Source organism: Dermochelys coriacea, chromosome 25 (genome assembly GCF_009764565.3).
Source record: "Dermochelys coriacea isolate rDerCor1 chromosome 25, rDerCor1.pri.v4, whole genome shotgun sequence".
Taxonomy (NCBI): Eukaryota; Metazoa; Chordata; order Testudines; family Dermochelyidae; genus Dermochelys; species Dermochelys coriacea.
The window spans coordinates 1,377,899-1,399,229 of record NC_050092.1 but is presented as its reverse complement, the minus strand read 5'-3'; the positions used below and the strand labels follow the sequence as shown (position 1 = coordinate 1,399,229).

Genomic DNA, 21,331 nt, shown 5'->3' with positions numbered 1-21,331 from the left:
TCCGATGAAGTGAGCTGTAGCTCACAAAAGTTTATGCTCAAATAAATTTGTTAGTCTCTAAGGTGCCACAAATACTCCTTTTCTTTTTGTGAATACAGACTAACACAGCTACTACTCTGAAACATACCACAGTTAGTAGTTTTGCAATTTCATATTTGAGTTTTTTCAGAACTCTTGGGTGAATGTCATCTGGTCCTGGTAACGTATTAGGATTCACTTTAAAACCTGTGAATTCTAAATGTTTTTCATTTTTGTGACTGTATAGGTTCCCTCTAGTGGCCAAAATAATAGCTTTAAATTCCCATGGATAAGTGACGAAAGCTTATGCTCTAATAAATTTGTTAGTCTCTAAGGTGCCACAAGTACTCTTTTTTTTTTTTCTTTTTGCAAAGTCTCTTTAGCCCACTGGAATAAATCTGTATGATTCTGTTCATTTTTTGTTATAGTTCAAAGGTATTGAGTTCATCTCATGTTCAGGGTATATTTAATATTAAAAATTCTTCATGTTTTCTTGCTGCTTTTCCCTTCAGGATCAAATTGGATCACTATATTTTCAGCTAGATTATCTTTATGGTTCAGAATTTTTTCATATTTAACTAAGCTAGTTAAATAAATCTATTTAAAAAGCAAATCAAACATACAATAATAAGCATTTTGTCATGAAGTTTTGCTCAAGGGTACTTTTTGACTAGAGGCTTTTCAAGGGTTCTACAAATCCATAACACACTTAAGGTTTTAGAACCAGTTGCTATAGGTAAATGGACATAGGAAACTATTCACTTTAATTCCTGAAGTCCTTTCTCAGACAAAATTTCTTTTGAAGTTGATGAGAATTTTGCCTCATTATTCTGGAATCCTTAAGGTACCGAAGTGGAGTGAAAATGAATACATGTAGGATGATGGTTAAATCAGGCATTTTAAGAACGTAGGATTAGCCATAATGTATGAGAACATTTGTCCTTCAAGTCTGGTATCCTGCTTGTAGCAATGATTATTTGAAGCTTTAGAAGAAGGCAAAAAAAATCATAAAACACCCAGCCAATTGCTTGTATTCATGGTCACGGAGGGAGGATTTATTCTAGGCTTCTGCAGTGATCACTGAAGGATGAAATATGACTGTCCACATCTTAACATATGTAACTACAAATTATTATTGGTCATAAATTTATCCAGATCCTGTTTAAATCCAGCTGCAATATTCAGTTCTCTGGCTTCTTGGGGTAATGAATTTTACAGGTTAACTACATGCTCTGTGAAGAAGTTTCTCATATGTGGGTCCGTCGGTCAATCCAGAAGACTCACTGCTGGGTAGGTCTCTCCCACTCGTCCACAGAGGCAGCTGGCTCGACTTTTTGGTGGCAAGAAGAGATTCTGATAACCAAATGCATTTTGAGCTGCCACTGTGCTCAGTGTTAGCTGTATTCTGAAGCACTTTGCTCTTTTTACCTTCTTGGCTGGCTCTTTCAGATTTACTCCTGCTGCTGGGAAGCCATCCCCATCTCTTGAACACTTCTGTCTCCTGCATTCTGTTTTTCCTCTGCTTTGCTGAAGTGGTGGTTGGGCCTCTGACGTGGTGCTTCAAAGGAGCTTCTTGGCTGAGCTGGCCCTGCTTCTGCACCAAAGAAACAGTTTGGCCACAGCAATAGCTCTTCACTGACTGTTTTTCTCCTCTTTCCTGCTTCAGGGAAGATTCCCAGCAATGGTCTTCCTCTACCTTTGCATCAGCATCACTAGGCAAGTTCTCTATTTGTGATTTCTTTTCCCTCAACTTCAAGGTTAGGAGAAGAGCAGATCCAGTAGAGAAAATGCCATTTCCACCTTCCTGGGAGTGAGTATATGGGGCTGTGATGACAAGGGCCTCTCCAAATGATAGCAAACTATCTGTTAAAAGTATTGCTGCCAAAGACAGTAAATATGCAAGCAAGTCAACTCAGCAGTGTCTGGCCATCTACTTCCATCCTTCTGCCATCTTAGTACACTAAAGTTTTTCCTTCAAGGCCAAATTTTAATTCCATCAAAAACAACTTGTTAAATGAAGTTGAAAAGTTGAGAGCTCTTAATCCCTTTCATCCAAAAGGAATAGCCATCTTTCCTCTTTTCCACCATTGCTGAAGAGGAAAGATGGAATGAAGACAAAATCCAGAAAATCTTAGTAGTATAGAATTGCTTCCTTTATAAGCAAACGTGAACTCCTTGACTTGGACGCCAGATGACTTTTGAACGTGATGATTTAGATAGCTTCTAAAGTGCAATTCTGCTCTGAAATTGAGTCACTGTGTTATGTACACTTTGTTGGATTCCATGTTTGTGTCTCATTAATTACCATATTTGCTCAGTTTACAAAGGAAAAAAAATACTGTGTGACTGTCAGCTCTGCAAACTCAGCCTGAGCTCTTGGGAGTCTAGTTGAGTTATTTTTTCCCTTTGTGCATCATTAACAGTAATATATATATTAGGCCATATTCTGCCCTCAGACCTGTGCAACTTTATTAGCCTGTGTGAAATTTGCAGGGAGGACTGTTACGAAATAATATTTCTAAACTGCATAAATTTGATATGGAGACGCAATAAACATGGAACTGCATGATATTTTTTTAGCCGCTTTTCAGAATAGAACTGCATTTAAGAAGACAACTTGCACTGTGCAGATAATGCTGACCAAGCATTCTTGTCTCTCAAAAATACACTCAAGATGAGAAATCTAAGGGTAATGCAGTATTCACTAGTGTCTTCAGAAAATCATGATTCAGGACTTCACCTGCTAAAAGGTTCCTCTGTAAGGCTTATTTTAAATCTACAAGCTCTAGGAAGACATATATACAGATATATTTTCAAATTACAGCTTCTTGGCCCTGGTGCACAATTTCAGAAAGAGAGTCTATCCATGCTGCTGGAATTAAGGCCTCTACATTTTAAAAAATGCAAAAGTGAAGATTAAGAGTTGCCTCAAGCTTCAATGACTTGGCATAATATTGTTCAAGAATTCTCTGTCATGGATAAAAAGCTACCTTTGCTTTGAGAGCTCTGTCCAAAATAACGAAGAGCTTTCATTGAGTTATGATGCTTGCTGTGACGTGTTTTATTTTTCTGACAGATCACTTCTCTGCAGTGCTATAACAAGAAGAACTTTGTAGTTTAGAACGTTGGCCATTGATTTGACTGCTAGCTCAAATCTCGCCCAGCTTCATTTGATCTTTATTTGGAGGTTCCCGAGAAAAAGCTTTAACTCTTCAAAATTTTGAGCAATCTCTTCATAACAGCAAGATCATTGGGAGTCTTTATTTTTTTTTATTTATTTTTTTTTTAAATACTGATGTCAATCCTGATATCAACGTTTGTATTTGTTAGGGCCTGGTCTCGACTCCTGGTCTTGAAGCCAGGCCCACTGGGTTCTTGGAAAGCAACCGTGGCCAACACACCACACCAACTCATCCATTTAACGGGGAATTCACAGACTTGGGTGGGCCAGCTTCCAGCATTCTGCTTCCTGCTTGGCCACATGATCTTGACTCTGGTTGGTGACTATATCTATCTATCTATATATATCTATATATAAAAATTTCCTGCTTGCTTTCAGGGTTTGTCTGAGCATCAAGCCATTGCCCATTAGTTGCTACTTGGACCCGTTGGATTCTGTCTTGTTGCCCCCATCTCATCCTATCTCGTTGTTTTGTTTGACTCCACCAGCTACTACACTGTACGTTTCCCTTGGATTGGATCTCCTGGCTATTGGACCTCTTGCATGAACTGTGACTACTGACCTGGATGGACATTACAGTATTTATAACCAGCTCTTAATTTTCTTCATGCCTTCATACATGGGAAATATATAAATGGTCTCTCAATGAGGATGTCCTGGGATCCTTTCAGGAACAGGGCTTCTCAGACTCTCTTTAATCTGTGCCAGCTCATGGCCTGTCACTGTTTTGGAGGATATCTAAAGATGTTTTGGTGCCTAGGTTGATGCAACTCAAGACAAATAGGGACTAGAGATGATAAGTGAAGGATATCTGATAGAGTTTCAGCAAATTCCTCCTTTTTTCCTCTCCTTTTCTTCCCCTCAAATTGAACTAAAAAATTAGCAGTGCAACAATCCATTCAGAACTTAGAAAAACTAAAAGCAGTAGCTCCAGTCCCTCTCCAAGAAAAACATTCAGGAAACTGTTCCAGAGTTGTGATGTCAAAACAAACTAAAGGCCTTTGCTGGCTCTCTCTCTCTCCCCTCTGATTTAGGAAAACAAAGCTGAACTGAACTTTTTTAAATTCAGAAACAAGATTCCAATCGTTCCCTGTCTCCATTTTCCCATCCAAACAATTTTCTCAAACGTCATGGTATTTGTAATCTCCAAATTATGAGATACAGATTTATCATTATCTTGACAATCTCGCAATAAAAAAAGTTCAAAATGCAGAAAGGCTTGTAAGAATCACCATATTCAATTTAACTTCTATAGCAACATGGTTTTACTCTCTATCCCAAAAGCTCATGGAATTCCTTCACAGAATGACTTCCATCTCAGGACAAAGTATCTCTCATCCTTCAGCTCTGTAGTCTTACCCATGGACAAATTTGAGGAGTAGTTTTGTCTAATTCAGCTTTATCACAGATCATCAAAAATGATGGTACGGACTATAAACGACTAGAATCTTAGTCATTTTGTAGAAACTGTTTAACGGGAAATTATTTACTTCTGACCTCTGTAAACTCTCCTCTGGCAGACCTGGAACTTCCAGCTACATAACTGGATCATGTGTTGACGCTCCCATGAAAATGGTAGTTCTGGTGTGGGGAAAGCTCCTGGCAGGCAAACCTCATTCAGAGCCACACCAGCTCAAGATGATGAAAATGCTTGTCAAGCTGGGATGTCCAAGAGAGATGTGAACCATCGTACTGCAAATGTTCAAAAAGAGACTACCCTAAACATAACTGTCTTAAAACTCAAAGCAGTTTCAGTTATTTGAAAATAATGCCCAGTTCTAGTAGAGTAGTGATGATGATAATAGGAAAGGAATACTTGTGGCACCTTAGAGACTAACACATTTATTAGAGCATAAGCTGTAGCTCACAAAAGCTTATGCTCAAATAAATGTGTTAGTCTCTAAGGTACCTCAAGTACTCCTTTTCTTTTTACAGATACATACTAACACGGCTGCTACTCTGAAACCAATGATAATAGGGAGAGCCATGGTTATGTGCACCAACAGGGAGGTACCATAAGTTGTTGTTAAAGGACACAAACAATGAAACTTATTGTAGCTAGCAATCAGAGCAACTTCCGTCAAAAAAGTTAAACCATCAAGCCATCTGGCTAACCCATCGACTTTCCCTAGAGTACTGGGAGCTAGACCAGACTGTGTTCTGAAATGTATATCAGCCTGGGATGCTCCACACTTGGATCTCTCTGTCTCTCAGACAAACAGGACCACTAAGATCTTCTCAAAGCACCAGAGAGGCTCTTGCCACATGGACACCACCTTCATCTCATGACTGGCTAACTCCTATATACCTTCAAACCAAAGGTGCCAGGAAAAGTCAATTAGACAAAGCAACAATGGTTCTTAGTCATTTTTTGGCCCTGATGGTTTTGGTTTTTTTTTTTTTACTGGATGCAGAGAAGCACCCCAGCTTTCCAATCTCTCCTCTCCGTCCAGATCCTTTGAGGCTAGACTGCTTGGAATCTGAGGTTAGTTATCTAGGAAGAACTTTACCTTCTGGTGTTATTAAGGTATATTGAACATATTTTTCTCCTTTAGTGTAGACTGTACAGTATAGATGTAACACCACTCTCCTGTGTGGGTTATTGGAAGCAGGGGTCAAATCTGGACTTCTGGGTCTTGTTGCACGAGACTTTACTGCTTGAGCTAAAAAGACTCTGCTAATGTCCAAGGCTGTATTAGGCTTATCCACCTCTATGTAACCTAGCCACCACTAGACGGGGACAGAGCACCATGCCAAGTGGGTGTGGGTTACAGAGACAGCCTCTGGCACCTTCCAGTTCAGCCATATCACTGTTCCTTCTGGCCAGATTCAAGTAAGGCTTAAGCTCTATTTTCCTGTCTATTCCACTTTCAGCACTAAGATGTCTGATTTCAGGATGGAAGTTAACAGTAATGCTCCCCATTGTTATGTGACATATTCCTTAAAAGCTGTATCTATTCCCAAGAATATTTCATATATTTTAAATTTGGAATATAATCTTAGTTCTACAAGCTACAACAAAGCCATCTGTAAACCCTTATCCAAATGTTTTTTATATACATTTCCTCAAAACAGCCTTATTTATGTCTCAGCAGATCAAATTTCACTGTTTGGGAGCATTATCTATCTGAGCAGTATCTGCATATTTTTCCAAACAAAATGGTCCTCAGACCTGCTACAAATGTTGTGCCCATAGGCAATTTATCTTTCTATCTCAGAGATTGCCTTTCATTCATTTTTGTCCCAGACCAATTCATCCAATTGGAATTGACGCATACCCTACATGTTTGGAGCACTCTAAAATATTACTTGGGTAGAGCCAAATCATAGAAGTCAGATGCATTGTTTGTCATACAAGGCACCTACAAGATAGGCAAGAAAATCTCAAAGGCTACAATTTCCATATGGATCAGACTCGCAATGAAGCAAGGGTACCTCTCACCTAGTAAAGATTCTTTCAAAGGATTCATGATGCACACAACAAGGCTGAGCTCCTCTTCCTGGACAGAAAGCAGTGGTTCTTTGAAGCAGGAAACTTGCAAGGCAACTACATGGTCTGTGTGTTCTTTCATCCAACACTGATAGAACCTTCAGCAATAGGGTTCAACAAGCTGCGTCTGATATTTAATAGCTTAATTAAAAAATTCTAGTGCATGTAATGTTCCCTGCCTTCCTTTTGGCCACTATCTTGTTTCTGGCAACATTCATTACCTTACTGCCTGCTAGATCCCAGCAGTGAGTCTTCTGGATAGCTGGATGGTCCTTGTGAATGAGAGAAGAAAATTTTTGGTTTCTCATAGTGGGGACATCCATCAATCCAGAGGAACCCTTCCTAGGTCTAGTTTTTAAAGTATGAATTCTTTTTATAATCATCTACTGTTTTAAGAAGAGAGTGTGTCTTATTTGGTGCATTAAAAATATCTCTTTCCAGTTTTAACCAATTTGTATGAAAGCTTGAGAATAGATCTTCAGGGGTGTCACCTGTCCTGCAACTGGTTATTGGAGTCTCCCTTTTACACCTGAAATCAGAGCCATCTACCTCCAGGGATGAGTGGGTGGAACCTACCCAGCTGTGAGTTCCACTGTGAGAAACCAAACTTGCAGGTAAGGAAAAAAAAATCTCCCCTCATTTACTGTAGTTTTTAAACTTGCTTGCTATTAATCTGAGTGACCTCATGCTTTTTTATTATGAAAGAATGGAAAAGGGAAGGACTGATCAATTATTCATCTGTAACTTTCACTTCTTTTCAGGCTAATATGTTTTGCAGTCTCTCATTATATAAATTGTACCCAACTGCTAAACATCTCCAGTGTCTTGTTTAGCAAATATATATTATTATTGAAGAGAGATGACTATAATAGTTTAGAAGCACATGTATCTGTCTTCAGTTTTGCAAGAGCATGAGCTTGTGTGTTTTGCTTTCTAGGCTCCAAAGGTGGCTACAGTCAATCTAGTGGTATTTATAGTCAGAGCCAGCCCCAGAGACAGGTGACTACAATTAAGCCAGTTCAAACAGTGAGCGCCACATCTTCAAGCTACAGTGTCTACCCAACAGTAACAACTGTTCAGCAGAATGCATCTGCCTCCTCCATCTCCTCGTACACCCCCTCTTCTTCATACAACTCCACTTCTGCATCATACTCTGGTAAGGAGGTAACTGTCATGCAGGTGTTGCACTGTAATTCTCTTTGTTTAGACTATAACCCTCATAAAATTGCTCCCTTTTCTCTCTGCCTGCTAGGGTCAAATTACTCCAGTTATGATGCCACAGCATACACAGCAGCTAGCACTTACTATCAACCACCTCAGCAGCCTCAGGCCCAGCATCAGCAGCCGCCACCCCCCCCACAGCAACCGAAATCCACGAGCTCTTCTTCGTGGAGCAGCACAGGGAACAGCACCACCACCAACTCTAGCAACAGCTTCAGCAAAAAAACACCTTTTCAAAACAAACAGCTGAAACCCAAAGGGCCCCCTAAACAGCCTCAGCTTCATTACTGTGACATCTGCAAGATCAGCTGTGCTGGTCCACAGGTTAGCAATCCCCTTTACCTATGTGTCCACTCTATATAACCTGTACTTCCTCCCAAGTCGTATAGTTTAGCAGATGATGTCCTATTGATCTGCAGTATGTCCTCTTCAGAGACTTCACGGTGAAACATCTCAGAAAATGGATGTAACAAATTCCCCACTATTGCAAGATCTAGTGTTGTGGTATGCAAGCTTTATCTAAGTGTCTGGTTGTTTGCTGGATGTAGTGTGAGCTTGGAGGCAAACGCTGTAGGCTCTCCAGGCACTAGACTGTACAGACTCTACCTTTCTGTGAATTTTCATTAACGCTCAGATTTTAAGTAGTTTAATGCAGGATTATTTTGCTACAACTGCCAGAAATAAAGAGTGAAAATATCCTAGGCCCAACTACTATTGACGGTTCCAATAAAGATCAAAACAGTCCCTAACCCTGTGCCCTAGGCTGCCTGGCCACCTTTCCATAGCCATTTCCCAGGCTGCTGCCTCCAGCCTGCTGCATCTCTGCTCATAGGCAGCCTATATGTCTCTTTCATCAGCCTAGTCTCCCTGACCTTAGTTTGTACTTTTCCAGTTTGTTTGGCATTATGGAGCTTTCTAGTGGCTGATTTCTGGACTGGATAACATATTGCCCTCCGTTGGTTAGCTCCTTTCCCCGCAACTCAGTCAAGGTGTGAGGAAAGGTACTTAGTGAGCCAGCAGGTTCTCTAAGATTTAAACCTATATAGTGGAAAGAAAGTTTGGAACAAGCTATTGACCAAGACACTGTTTTAAGTTTTTATAAACACTGATTTTATTGGACATGTGTTTATTAGATATACCTGTGTAAATGCCTGACCTTTTTTAAAGCCGTAACTTCCCTGTGCACTGTTCATTGTTCTCACTCATTGTGGCTTGTCTCAAATTTAGATTTAGCTACATGAGGCAGGGGTCTTATTTTTGTGTTTTTACTGTCAGACACTTGGAGTGCTATTTTTTAAAAAAAGAATAATAGGCTTGAATATAAATGTGAAGTGGTGTTTACTTTGGTCTTGGAATCCTCTGCTTAGCTAGAGAATATAGCATTTAACTGAAGAAGCAGACGGCCCTTTGGGAGAGAGATTCTCTTATAAACTGTCCTACAAGGTTTTAACAAGAGCAATCCTAAGAAATACCATATAGACTTCTGTGGTGGGATCCTTCTCTCATGGTGACAGTAAAATTTAGCTTATAAACAATCAGACTGTCCAGCTCTGAAAGCGTGGAAAATTCTTACACAGCTTAGAGTTTCTGCAGTGTAGTAGTAATATTCTGTCCACTGCTTCTAATTGAATAAAATTGAATTATTAAATATTTCTGTCTAACATTGCCTAAATCAGGATTGAGCCCCAGTGTTTCAGGTGCTATATAAATACAAAGGAAGTGGTCCCTGCTCCAAAATGCTTAACCTGAAAACTTATTAAATCCAGTAAAGGGAGCTGCCATTTTAACATGATGATGATCAATTATAATCAAGCCATGGGAAATGCATTTTGCTATTGGAATGAATGAGAAAATCAGAGCTTTTTAGAGTTTTGTATAGGAAACTAATTCTTTTAGATTGGCTAATATAGCATTTAATACTACTTTTAAAGCTAGCATTGCAAAATTCTGTTTGTCCATTCACCAGGGTCAAACTGTAATTCTTTTTTTAGTGGGTAGGTAAGTAATATATTGGGGTTCCACTTCCCTACCTCCCAGTATCATGATGATGATAAGGGGCAGGTGAGTAGATTTGTTCCTGGCCTGGTAACATTTCATGACCATCTTGTAGGAGTGCTTTAAATCATTGTTAAACTCATAATTTAAAAAAAAAAAAAGAATATTAGTTACATTTATAACAATTATAATAAGCTCTGTTGTCCCTTAATTCCGATGGAGACGTGTATTCTCTGTCTCTTCCTACCAAGAAGACCAATCAAATATCAGTAAAATAATGCTCTCTGAGAGAGACCAGTTTACCCATTGTATAGTGATAATGAAATGTGCCAGACACTTCTAAAAACTGGTATTAAAAATACTTCAACCATTCTTCCTATTATCCTGTAAATATTATCTAAGCTTAAGTGGGTTTTGTAGTTGGACATTGTCTTCTGGAGGAAGTAAAGCACTATATATAAAAGAATCTGTTTGCTTCACCTGCCTGGGAATGCCTCTAGATGCTGCTGCTGTGAGTGGTGTTAATGAATGGGACGCTCCACAAAAAGGCTTTTGAGTTGCACACATTTGTACCCTTAAAACTAGACAGATTATGACCTGTCTTTGCAGATGAATGGTTCCAAGGAAATGCTGGGATTATATCAGTGTTTCACATAGCTGCTTAGAATGTATTTCCCTGTTTGACTGCAGACTTACCGGGAGCACTTGGAAGGACAAAAGCACAAAAAGAAGGAGGCAGCTCAGAAGACAGGTAACCTGGCAAACTGTGGCCCTCGTGGGGTGCAGACTCAGCTTCGATGCGAGCTCTGTGATGTCTCCTGCACAGGAGCAGATGCATATGCAGCACATATCCGGGGAGCAAAGCATCAGAAGGTATGAGAGCTCAACAGGACCATGGACATTTCATGCAGATATATAGTGTGGAATATCTGATTTACAGAGGATGCTGGTTTTCTAAAAACGTTCACAGTAGCTCACGGATATCCATGGAACATTTCTGATTAAAAAAAGTTGAAGTAGAAATATATCCTACACTTCAAGATTTGATTGCAGTAGATGACTGGCTATCCAGAAATGGCTGGAGCACAAAAGACTGCAGCACCAGGTTGCTTCAAACACTAAACAGTGTACTTGGGTACTGTAATACCAGAAACTCAGCTATCATAGAACCATGGGACTGGAAAGGACCTTGCGAGGTCATCTAGTCCAGTCCCCTGCACTCATGGTAGGAGTAAGTTTTATCTAGACCATCCCTGACAGGTATTTGGAGGTTTTTAAGAGCAGGTTAGACAATGATGGAGATTTCACAATGTTCCTTGGAAATTTTTTCTATTAACCACCCCAACAGGAAGTTTTTCCTAATGTCCAGCCTAAACAGGGGGTTGGACTAGATGACCTCCTGAGGTCCCTTCCAACCCTAATCTTCTATGATTCTAAACCACTCTTGCTGCATGCAGTTTAAGATGATTGCTTCTTGGCCTATCCTGAGAGGTTAAGGAGAATAATTTTTCTCCCTCTTCCTCGTAACAACCTTTTCTGTACTTGAAAACTGTTATCATGTCCCCTCTGTCTTCTCTTCCCCAGGCTAAACAAACCCAATTTTTTCAATCTTCCCTCACAGGTGATGTTTTCTAGGCCTTTAATCATTTTGGTTGCTCTTCTCTGAACTTTCTCCAGTTTGCCCACATCTTTTCTGAAATGAGGTGCCCAGAACTGGACATGCTACTCCAGTTCAGACCTAATCAGCGCAGAGTAGAGCAGAAGAATTACTTCTCGTGTCTTGCTTAGAACACTCCTGCTAATACATCCCAGAATGATGTTTGCTTTTTTTGCAACAGTGTTACGCTATTGACTCATAGTTAGCATGTGATCCACTATGACCACCAGATCTGTTTCTGAAGTACTCCTTCCTAGGCAGTCATTTCCTATTTTGTATGTGTGCAATGGATTGTTCCTTCCTAAGTGGAGTAGTTTGCATTTGTCCTTATTGAATTTCATCCTCTTTTCTTCAGACCATTTCTCCAGTTTGGCCAGATCAATTTGAATTTTAATCCTATCCTAAAAAACATGTGCAACCCCTTCCAGATTTGTATCGTTAACAAACTTTATAAGTGTAGTCTCCATCCCATTATCTAAATGATTGATGAAGATATTGAACAGAACCGGACCACAACTGATCCCTGCAGAATCTCACTTGATATGCCCTTCCAGCTTGCCTGCGAACCACTGATAACTACTCTCTGGGAACGGTTATCCAACCAGTTATGCACCCACCTTATCATAGCTCTATCTAGGTCGTATTGCCCTAGTTTGTTTGAGAGAAGCTCATGCAAGACATTATCAAAAGCCTTACTAAAGTCAAGATATACCACATCTACTGCTTGCCCCCACAAGGCTAGTTACCTTATCAAAGAAAGCTGTTAGGTTGGTTTGGCACGATTTGTTCTTGGCAAATCCATGTTGACTGTTGTTTATTACCTTATTTTCTAGGTGTTTGCAAATTGTTTGCTTAATTATTTACTCCATTATCTTTCCTGGGTATCTTTCCTGCATCCGATGAAGTGAGCTGTAGCTCATGAAAGCTTATGCTCTAATAAATTTGTTAGTCTCTAAGGTGCCACAAGTACTCCTTTTCTTTTTACGGATACAGACCAACACGGCTGCTACTCTGAAACCTTTCCTGGGTATTGAAGTTAAACTGACTGGTCCGTAATTCCCTGTGTTGTCCTTAAGAACGGCCATACTGGGTCAGACCAAAGGTCCATTTAGCCCAGTATCTTGCATCCGATGAAGTGAGCTGTAGCTCACGAAAGCTTATGCTCTAATAAATTTGTTAGTCTCTAAGGTGCCACAAGTACTCCTTTTCTTTTTGTCTTCAGACAGTGGCCAATGCCAGGTGCCCCAGAGGGAATGAACAGAATAAATGATCAAGTGATCCATTCCCTGTCGCTCATTCCCTGCCTCTGGCAAACAGAGGCTAGGGACACCATCCCTGTCCATTCTGGCTAATAGCCATTGATGGACCTATCCTCCATGAAATGATCTAGTTCTTTTTTGAGCCTGTTATAGTCTTGGCCTTCATAACATCCTCTGGCAAAGAGTTCCATGGGTTGACAGTGCTTTGTGTGAAGAAATACTTCCTTTTGTTTGTTGTAAACCTGCTACCTATTAATTTCATTGGGTGGCCCCTAGTTCCTGAGTTATGAGACGGAGTAAATAACACTTCCTTATTTACTTTCTCCACACCAGTCATGATTTTATAGCTCTCTATCATATCCCCCCTTAGTCATCTCTTTTCCAAGTTGAAAAGTCCCAGTCTTACTAATCTCTCCTCATATGGTAGCCGTTCCATACATCGCAATAATTTTTGTTGCCCTGTTCTGAACCTTTTTCAATTCCAATACATCTTTTTTGAGATGTGGCGACCACATCAGCACACAGTATTCAAGATGTGAGCGTACCATGGATTTATATAGAGGCAATATGATATTTTTTTACCTTATTATCTATCCCTTTCTTAATGATTCCCAATGTTCTGTTCACTTTTTTGACTGCTGCTGCACATTGAGTGGATGTTTTCAGAGAACTATCCACAATGACTCCCAAGATCTTTCTTGAGTGATAACAGCTAATTTAGATCCCACCATTTTGTATGTATAGTTGGGATTATGTTTTCCAATGGGCATTACTTTGCATTTATCAGCATTTGAAATTCATCTGCCATTTTGTAGCTCAATCACCCAGGTTTGTGAGATCCTTTTGTAGCTCTTCGCAGTCTGCCTGAGACTTAACTATCTTGAGTAGTTTTGTATCATCTGCAAATATTCCCACCTCACTGTTTACCTTATTTCCCTTTTTATAGGTTGGCTCTGTATTTGTTCTTTTCCAGTCCTCTGGAATCTCCACAGCCTCCTTGGCTGGGTATGGGGGGCAAAGTAGTGCCCCCTCCCTGTTGCTCCTGGATGCCCCACCTTGGTGATCATTGGAGCTGCCAGCAGGGGTTGGGCCCTGCCCCACTCTGGAGACACTTGGGCACAACACTGGAAGATCAGGCACCCAGTGAGTTCCCCACCTTCCAGCGGTGGTGGGGCTTAGGCTTTGGGCCTCAGCCCTGGGGTGGTGGGGTGGTTTTGGGCTCCAGCTGCGTGGCAGCAGGCCACAGGCTCCGGCAGCAGGGCTTCAGGCTGTAACCCCCACTGCCTCCCTTGGCCTCCCATCCAAGGCTTAATTTGTCCCCAGGCTTGAGTAAGTCTGTTGTGAAAAGTGATACTTGTATGTTTGTTAATATCACTTTTCACAATGGACTTACTAGCTAGCAATACATTACAATGATTTGGATGTGTCTATGTGCATATTTATTTGTTTTTTCTAAAGCTTAAGTAAGTATTTTAGGAAAAAGCAAGAGAGGCCACCAGCAAGAGTTGGTGGCCACACTCTGAGGCCACCAAAATTTTTGTTCTGAGAACCCAGATGTATTTCATCGTATCTCTTCTTTCTCTCTCCTCCCTGTGAATGGTGACAGGCTTTTTGGTGCAACTCGTGCTTAATGCAATTTTTTTCATCTCAGTGAAATGATCTCTTTTGAAGAAATCTGTTTTCTAGTTCTAATTCAGCTGGGAAGAGGGGGAGAGATTGTTTTTCATTCTTAGAAAGTTTCTTGTTAGTGTCTACATTGAGACGTTTCCCAGTAGCAGTTCTCCCTGATCAATTGCAAGTTCTGTAATCTGTTCAGAAAAGACCTGGCAGTTGAGGCACTGATGTCTGTTACGCTCTGCCATTCTATGGGTGTGCATGCCACCTGATGGGAAAATAGTTTAATACTTTTGCTACAGAGTACTGCTCTGTCTTTCAGAACCGCCTACAAAACTGTAGATCTGTTATAAATATAATATTACAATGGAGCAATTCATCTTGTGTGTGCTTGTAATATCACTTAGTTTTATTACATATTTTTATTGGGAGTGGAGATTACCACAGTCTTTCGGTAAATGTATAAACTTTCCAAGGAAAAGTTTTATAGTATCGCTGTTAACTTCTGTCCCTTTTTAGTCCTGCCCTTTCATATGACCACTGAATGTATTTCAGGTTGTTAAATTGCATACTAAATTGGGGAAGCCTATCCCTTCAGTAGAGCCTGTAGTAGTGAACTCTGGTTCAGGTCCTACCATCGCTGGAGCAAGTAAGCCAGCTGTCCATGCCCCTACAGCTGCATCTGTTACACCAACAAAACCAGCAGCTGTAGCAACTAACAGTGCAAGCAACATAAGCAAGCCAGTACCAGTGAAGAAACCAGTTGCATCCAAGATAACATTTTCAGGTATGTCTCATTAAAATCCATTTGTAACTGTCTTGTTTTTGATGTATTGTCTAAAATCCATCACCTCATATAGAAATGACAATTTGTTTAAAATGTATGATTCTTCTAAATGTTTGCAGGTGGGGGCCTTTTCATGTTCCCATCATTATCCAGGAAAACTGACCAAGGAAAAGTAATTGTACATCAAGCTCCTTAAATGACTGAAAGTTTTTTTAAAAAATTTTTTTAACCACTTGGCTTCTAAAGTCTAAAACTGTCGCTCTCATCTTCCCCCTCTGCCTCCAGAACTGTTCCAGAAACAGAACAGGGATTTTTGAGTGTTTCTTTATAAATCTGATGGCTTGCATATTTGCTTATTTTTTTTCTTGTGAAACCTGCTGTGAGGAAATAAATGGATGGCTTCTGTCTGAAAGTTGCATCACTTGGTTGTAGTATTTTAGCAGAATATCAAACACTGGGAATTATATGTTGTTGAAATCTGTAGAAATCTTTCTTACTCTTGATATTAAACTGATTTTTTTTAAATCTCTCACCATTGAGCCTTTGCCTCCTTTAAATTTTTTTATATTTAAATTAATCTTTAAGAACTGTAGTTATTGAAGTTCAGGTTTGTCACTTGTTCTCTTTCAAAAGAATTGCTACTATTAAAAGAAATTCCTTATCTTTATAGAAGTCTAGTCTGCTCATTCATAGTAGATGTTTGTTTTAAACTTAACTTTTGGTCATAAAAGAGTGTAGACTTGTAGTCTGAATGGAAGGCTGATAAGAAAAATTTCCCCTTGACTATCAATGTGTAACTTTTAATTATTACTATAGATATGTGGTTTTTTGGTGTCATAGAAATTGTATAGTGGAGCCATAAATCTTATCTAGTTATATTTTTGGCAGCTGCCATAATGACAAAAAAGCCCTACAGGACTAGCCATGGGATATTGGCATTTGGCATTATAAAGAGAAATTAACAATGACATGATAGATTTGTAATACAGGTTCTGATAAGGGTACTTTCACAGATTGTAAGAAATCAGGTTGGTTATTAATCCAGCTCTCTTTTTACAGGGACTAATAAGCTTCAGGCAACAAGCATCAAATTGGAGGAACTGAAGGTGATGCAACCAAAATCAGAGCTACAAAGTGAACAGCCCACGCATGATGGCTCTGGGGATGGCCCAGGGGGTTTACTTGATGTACAGCCTGTGGGACATGACTATGTAGAAGAGGTAATGCTTGACTGCTTTTTTTCCACAAATCACTCTCTTTTACAGTTGTATAATGTCAGGCTTTGAAGTGCAAATATACTTAAACCATGTACAGGGCCCTTCCAAATTCATGGCTATGAAAAATGAGTCACGGACCATGAAGTCTGGTCTTTTGCGTGCTTTTACCCTATACCAGCAGTTCTCAAACTTTAGCGACCCGAGGACCCTCATTTTGATTTTAAATTTTTCACGGATCCTCAAGCTCACGGCTCAGCCCCAGGCTTCTGCTTCCACTCCACCCCTTCTTCCAAGGCCTCACCTGTGCCCCTCCTCTTCCCACCCCCGCTCCACCCCTGTCCCGCCTCTTTCCACCCCTTCCCCAAGTGTGCCCATCCCTGCTCCTTCCTCTCCCTCCCAGCGCCTCCTGCACATCAGGGAACAACTGTTCTGTGACACGCAGGAGGCGCTGGGAGTGGGAGGAGTTGATCAGCAGGGCCCACAGATCCCTGGAGTGCCCATGGGGTCCGTGGACCCCAGTTTGAGAAATGCTGCCCTATACTGTACAGATTTCACGGGGGAGACCTGCATTTTTTAAATTGGCGGTCCTGACCCAAAAGGGAGTTGCAGGGGGATCATAAGGTTATTTTAGGGGGGTTGCAGTATACCACCTTTACTTGTAAGCTGACTTCAGAGCAGAGAGCAGTGGCTGCAGGCCAGGAGCCAGCTCTGAATGCAGAGCCGACGCCAGCAGCAGCGCAGAAGTCAGGATGGCACAGTATGGTATTGCCACTCTTACTTCTATGCTGCTGCCTGCAGAGCTGGGCGGTGGACAGTGGCGGCTGAGGCCCAGCTCTGCAGAGAGAAGCAGTGCAACGGTAAGAGTACCAGTACCGCAACTCCCTTCTATAATAGTCTTGCCGCCCCCTTCTTCCTCCCCTCTCCCACCCCCCCACCCCCCCGCGCACACAACCCCTTTTGGGGTCAGGACCCCCTACAATTACAACATCGTGAAATTTCAGATTTAAATAGCTGAAATCATGACACTTATTATTTTTAAAACCCTATGACTGAAATTGACCAAAATGGGTCATGAATTTGGTAGGGCCATATTTTATGTATTTTCAACATTGAGCATCCTGAGAAAAATCATCTAGCTGAGTGGTTGGCAATCTTCAGCACGTGGCCTATCAGGGTAATCTGCTGGTGGGCCACGAGACGTTTTGTTTACGTTGACCGCAGGCATGGCCCCCCGCAGCTCCCAGTGGCCACAGCTGGCTGTTCCCTGATGGGACAGCATGCCGGAGGCTGCTGACCTCTGATCTAGCTGCTGGCTTCATTCTGTGCCCTCCATTTAATTTGCTGTTGATTACAGTGTCCCAATTTTCACATCTGCATTTGGGCACCCAAATGCAGGGTTTAGACAGCCTATTAAGGAGCCCTTGTTTGAGAACTTTGTCTCTGCTCTGCCTACATACAGTTCATGAGGATGTGCCAAGTATCAAAATTATTTGGTTATGTTAAACTGTTAATGTTTTAATTAGTCTTTAAAAAGTTCCCTTGCTCTTGAATCCCCAGTTCTGTAGAAATAGATTGGAAATCAAGATTAAATTTCATCTGTATCATTTCCAGTGAAATTTTGTTTACTTCAGTGTTGTCCTGTTTCCCGTCCTTGGTAAGATTATAAACAAACAGTGGATGAACAGCAAACGGTTTTTGAAGTTTAAGAATCATTTATGGCTTGGAGCTTTTATGTGATTGAGAATCATGAGCTAACAAAAGTTGGGAACATCTTGGTGCTGCAAGAAGCAGTGCTGGTAGTCATGATTCAGTAGATGATGCTCTTTACTTGAGTCATGACTGTACTAGAACCCTAACATGGTGCTGAGGTCTGTTGTGCAGCTGGAGAGCCCACATTGCAGATGAGCCATAAAACTGAGGTCTTGACCATATGTGTTCATGAAAGCTGTCATGGTGCTTTTCATAAGTATTAATCCTAATGCTCAGGTTACATTTCTTTATACATGTGCTTATTCTGGGCCTCCCTAAATTTCTCCTACAGTTTAAATTGCATGTTGTATCTTCTCTTCCGGTTCTAAACAGCTCTGCAGTGTCACTGTGAACTATTAAATAGATGCTGTGTCTCGCCCAAGAGTTCATTGAATTTTAGAAATGGATAAATGCACATACTTTTACATTTGTAAAGTGCCTTAGGCTCCACTGGGATGTAAGGCTCTTCTTTAAATGCAAGAGAATTTTGTTGTTGCCACAAACAGTGCCTATAAATATTAAATTACATATTTTGTCTCAGGTACGCAATGATGAAGGAAGAATGATCCGGTTTCACTGTAAGCTCTGCGAGTGCAGTTTCAATGATCCTAATGCCAAGGACATGCACCTGAAGGGACGAAGGCATCGGCTCCAGTACAAGGTGTGAATGGGGACATCCTGTTATGGTGCTGAACAAAGGGACTTGGATGGTAGTAGCTTCACTCTCAACTCCTAAAATAGAAAAAGGGGGAGAAATCAGTAGCTTATTTTGTAAAAAGCTTTTTCTAAATATAAGAAGGATTCTATCAGATGTAAAAGCAAATGGGGTGAGTCCAGAAAAATTTCTTGAACATTTTTTCTACCAAGAATTGTCCACTTCCAGATTCTCAGCTCTTAGGGCTTGTCTACACTACCCGCTGAATCGGTGGGAAGCGATCGATCCAGCGGGGGTCGATTGATCACGTCTAGTATAGACGCGATAAGTGGACCGCTGAGCGCTCTCCTGTCAACTCCGGTACTCCTCCAGAACAAGAAGCGCAAGCGGAGTTGACGGGAGAGTGTCAGCTGTCAACTTACTGCAGTGAAGACGCCGCGGTAAGTAGATCTAAAATACGTACACTGTTCATGTAGCTGAAGATGCATGTCTTAGATCGACTCCACGCAGTAGTGTAGACAAGCCTTTACTATATTTAGCATCTCTGACTGAACACTTTAATCTTCTTTTCATAAAAATATAAGGAAAACTACCATAGATTGATGTTCTGTGCAAATAACTTAATTAAGGTGGTAATTGATTTGAGTAGATTTTGTTGTAGGAAATAAATGTTTTCCAGCATCTTGTTAGAACTTAACAAATAGTAAGTCTAAGTTTCAAAACTAGTGTAAAATGAAACCAGATCTTGCATGTCTGAATGGAGATTTTCAAAACACAACTTTGACCATTTGTTTTGTATTTCATCTGGGTGAAATTCTTGCTCTCTAAAATAATATTGTATGAAGTCAGGTTAAATTACCAATTCAGCCTGTTCTCAGACATCCTGTTGGAATATGTTAACTCTAGAAAAGACAATTCCCAATGATTTTTTTTTCAATTAGTAAATAGTTGTACAAAAATTTCTGAGAATTATCCAATAGAGCTAATTCCTGATCTCTCTCCCTTCCCCATTGCTAATAGTTTCTTGAAGAGAGTAGCCATACCATCTCTCTCCCCCAAAGCAATTATCTGGAATGAGTGTCTCCTCTTTCTGCCTTTAAGTGGGGCAGCAGACCAATTAGACATCCTTTTACAAGGAGTATTGCAGTTCAGGCTCCTGAAACAGTGTGGCCAATAGTTTGCAACTTCCCAGCACCAATTCAAAATGGATTGGTCAATAGCAAAATGAGTCTTGCATAGCTATTTGGACATATATGAAGGTGCTTAGTGATACTCTCTTCCAGGGAGGAGAGGGAAAGATCTTGTGATCACCTGAGGCAACTTTAAGATCAGTAGTTAAAGATACTTATTCAGAGACTAAATGCTGAATTTCCATATCCGCCATTTACTACCATGATATTAAATGACAACAAGGATACTTACACTCTCTATTCCCAGCAGGAGGTATTGCATATGGGCTGTTGCTCCCAACTGTTTCCTCCTCCTTTAGTGAAATGGCAGTCAGTTTGCAAGCTTGATGTTACTGCCAAGGGCACAGTCGCCCATTATTCTGATTCATTAAAACAAACCCAACAGAGTCTGGTTTCCATGGAAGGAGTAAATTTTATTCAGAAACAGCCATTTAATGTCAAAAGGAATGTATCAAAAACAAGTGTATGTTGAGTGTGGTGATTTTTTTTGTCCCATTCTGAATATTTTGGCATTGAGTCAAGTTTCCACATACTCAGTCCATTGTTGGTAGCAGCTCTGCCCAAACTTGTTGTCACAAAAGAATTAGCCTTTGGTAAGGCTGACTTCCTAACAATTGAAGACGACAGTGGATTACTATACTAAAGTTCTTGAAGTTGTAAGTAAGTGGCCAGTAGATGGTGACCTTGATTGGTATTTCATGAAATGGAGTAACTGTAGAAGACTATCCCACCTGTACTTAACCATTCTTCACTGTAATCCAGGGAGTGATATTCTAGTACAGATTAACCACTAACCAGTGGACATGCCTGGGATGGATTTATTGTGTTCAATGATAATACAATTATTGGCATTATTAATGTGAAGCCAAAGTTGTTCCACAGACCACAAAGAATTGAATCCATCAAACTCAATTTGACTTTGGCGATTCAAGTGTCAGTGAATACAGTCACTGTTATAGGCTTAAGTCATTTGGTGGGTCCTGAGTTCCTTATATCAGAAGGATCATCTTCACAATTTTAACTTCTTTCTTGCATTGGTTGACCTTAACATTGCATTTAAGCACTGATTGGCAAAGCTCCGTTTTAGGAGTATTTTTAGTGAACACAAAGCATTTTACAAGCTTTGCAAGTGCTATCTGTTAGAATATGTTAGGGTGGCAAACACCACTTAAATCGAGCATAGAGGGACCTAAAAAGCATATTTTAAAATTCTTAGGCTAAAGCCTCTTTAGGCCATCTTCAGTTGGTCTCTTTGGATGGCAAAGCATATTTGGCTATTGACCAAGTGGTACATGGAG

General features: G+C 40.5%; 1 protein-coding gene across 4 annotated transcripts in view; it reads left to right on the top strand.

Annotated features, from left to right (window-relative positions):
* Positions 1-21,331, top strand: part of LOC119848174 (zinc finger RNA-binding protein-like) — a 76,237-nt gene that overhangs the window by 34,476 nt on the left and 20,430 nt on the right. For all 4 annotated transcript variants that reach the window (XR_006277064.1, XM_038383595.2, XM_038383594.2 and 1 more), the window contains exons 4-9: positions 7,627-7,845; positions 7,942-8,234; positions 10,596-10,778; positions 14,991-15,222; positions 16,282-16,442; positions 18,730-18,849. Coding sequence is in view for 3 of the 4 variants with exons in the window: in XM_038383595.2 (XP_038239523.1) it covers positions 7,627-7,845; positions 7,942-8,234; positions 10,596-10,778; positions 14,991-15,222; positions 16,282-16,442; positions 18,730-18,849 (1,208 nt within the window). In the remaining variant the exon portion in view is untranslated. The remainder of the gene's footprint in view (positions 1-7,626; positions 7,846-7,941; positions 8,235-10,595; positions 10,779-14,990; positions 15,223-16,281; positions 16,443-18,729; positions 18,850-21,331) is intronic.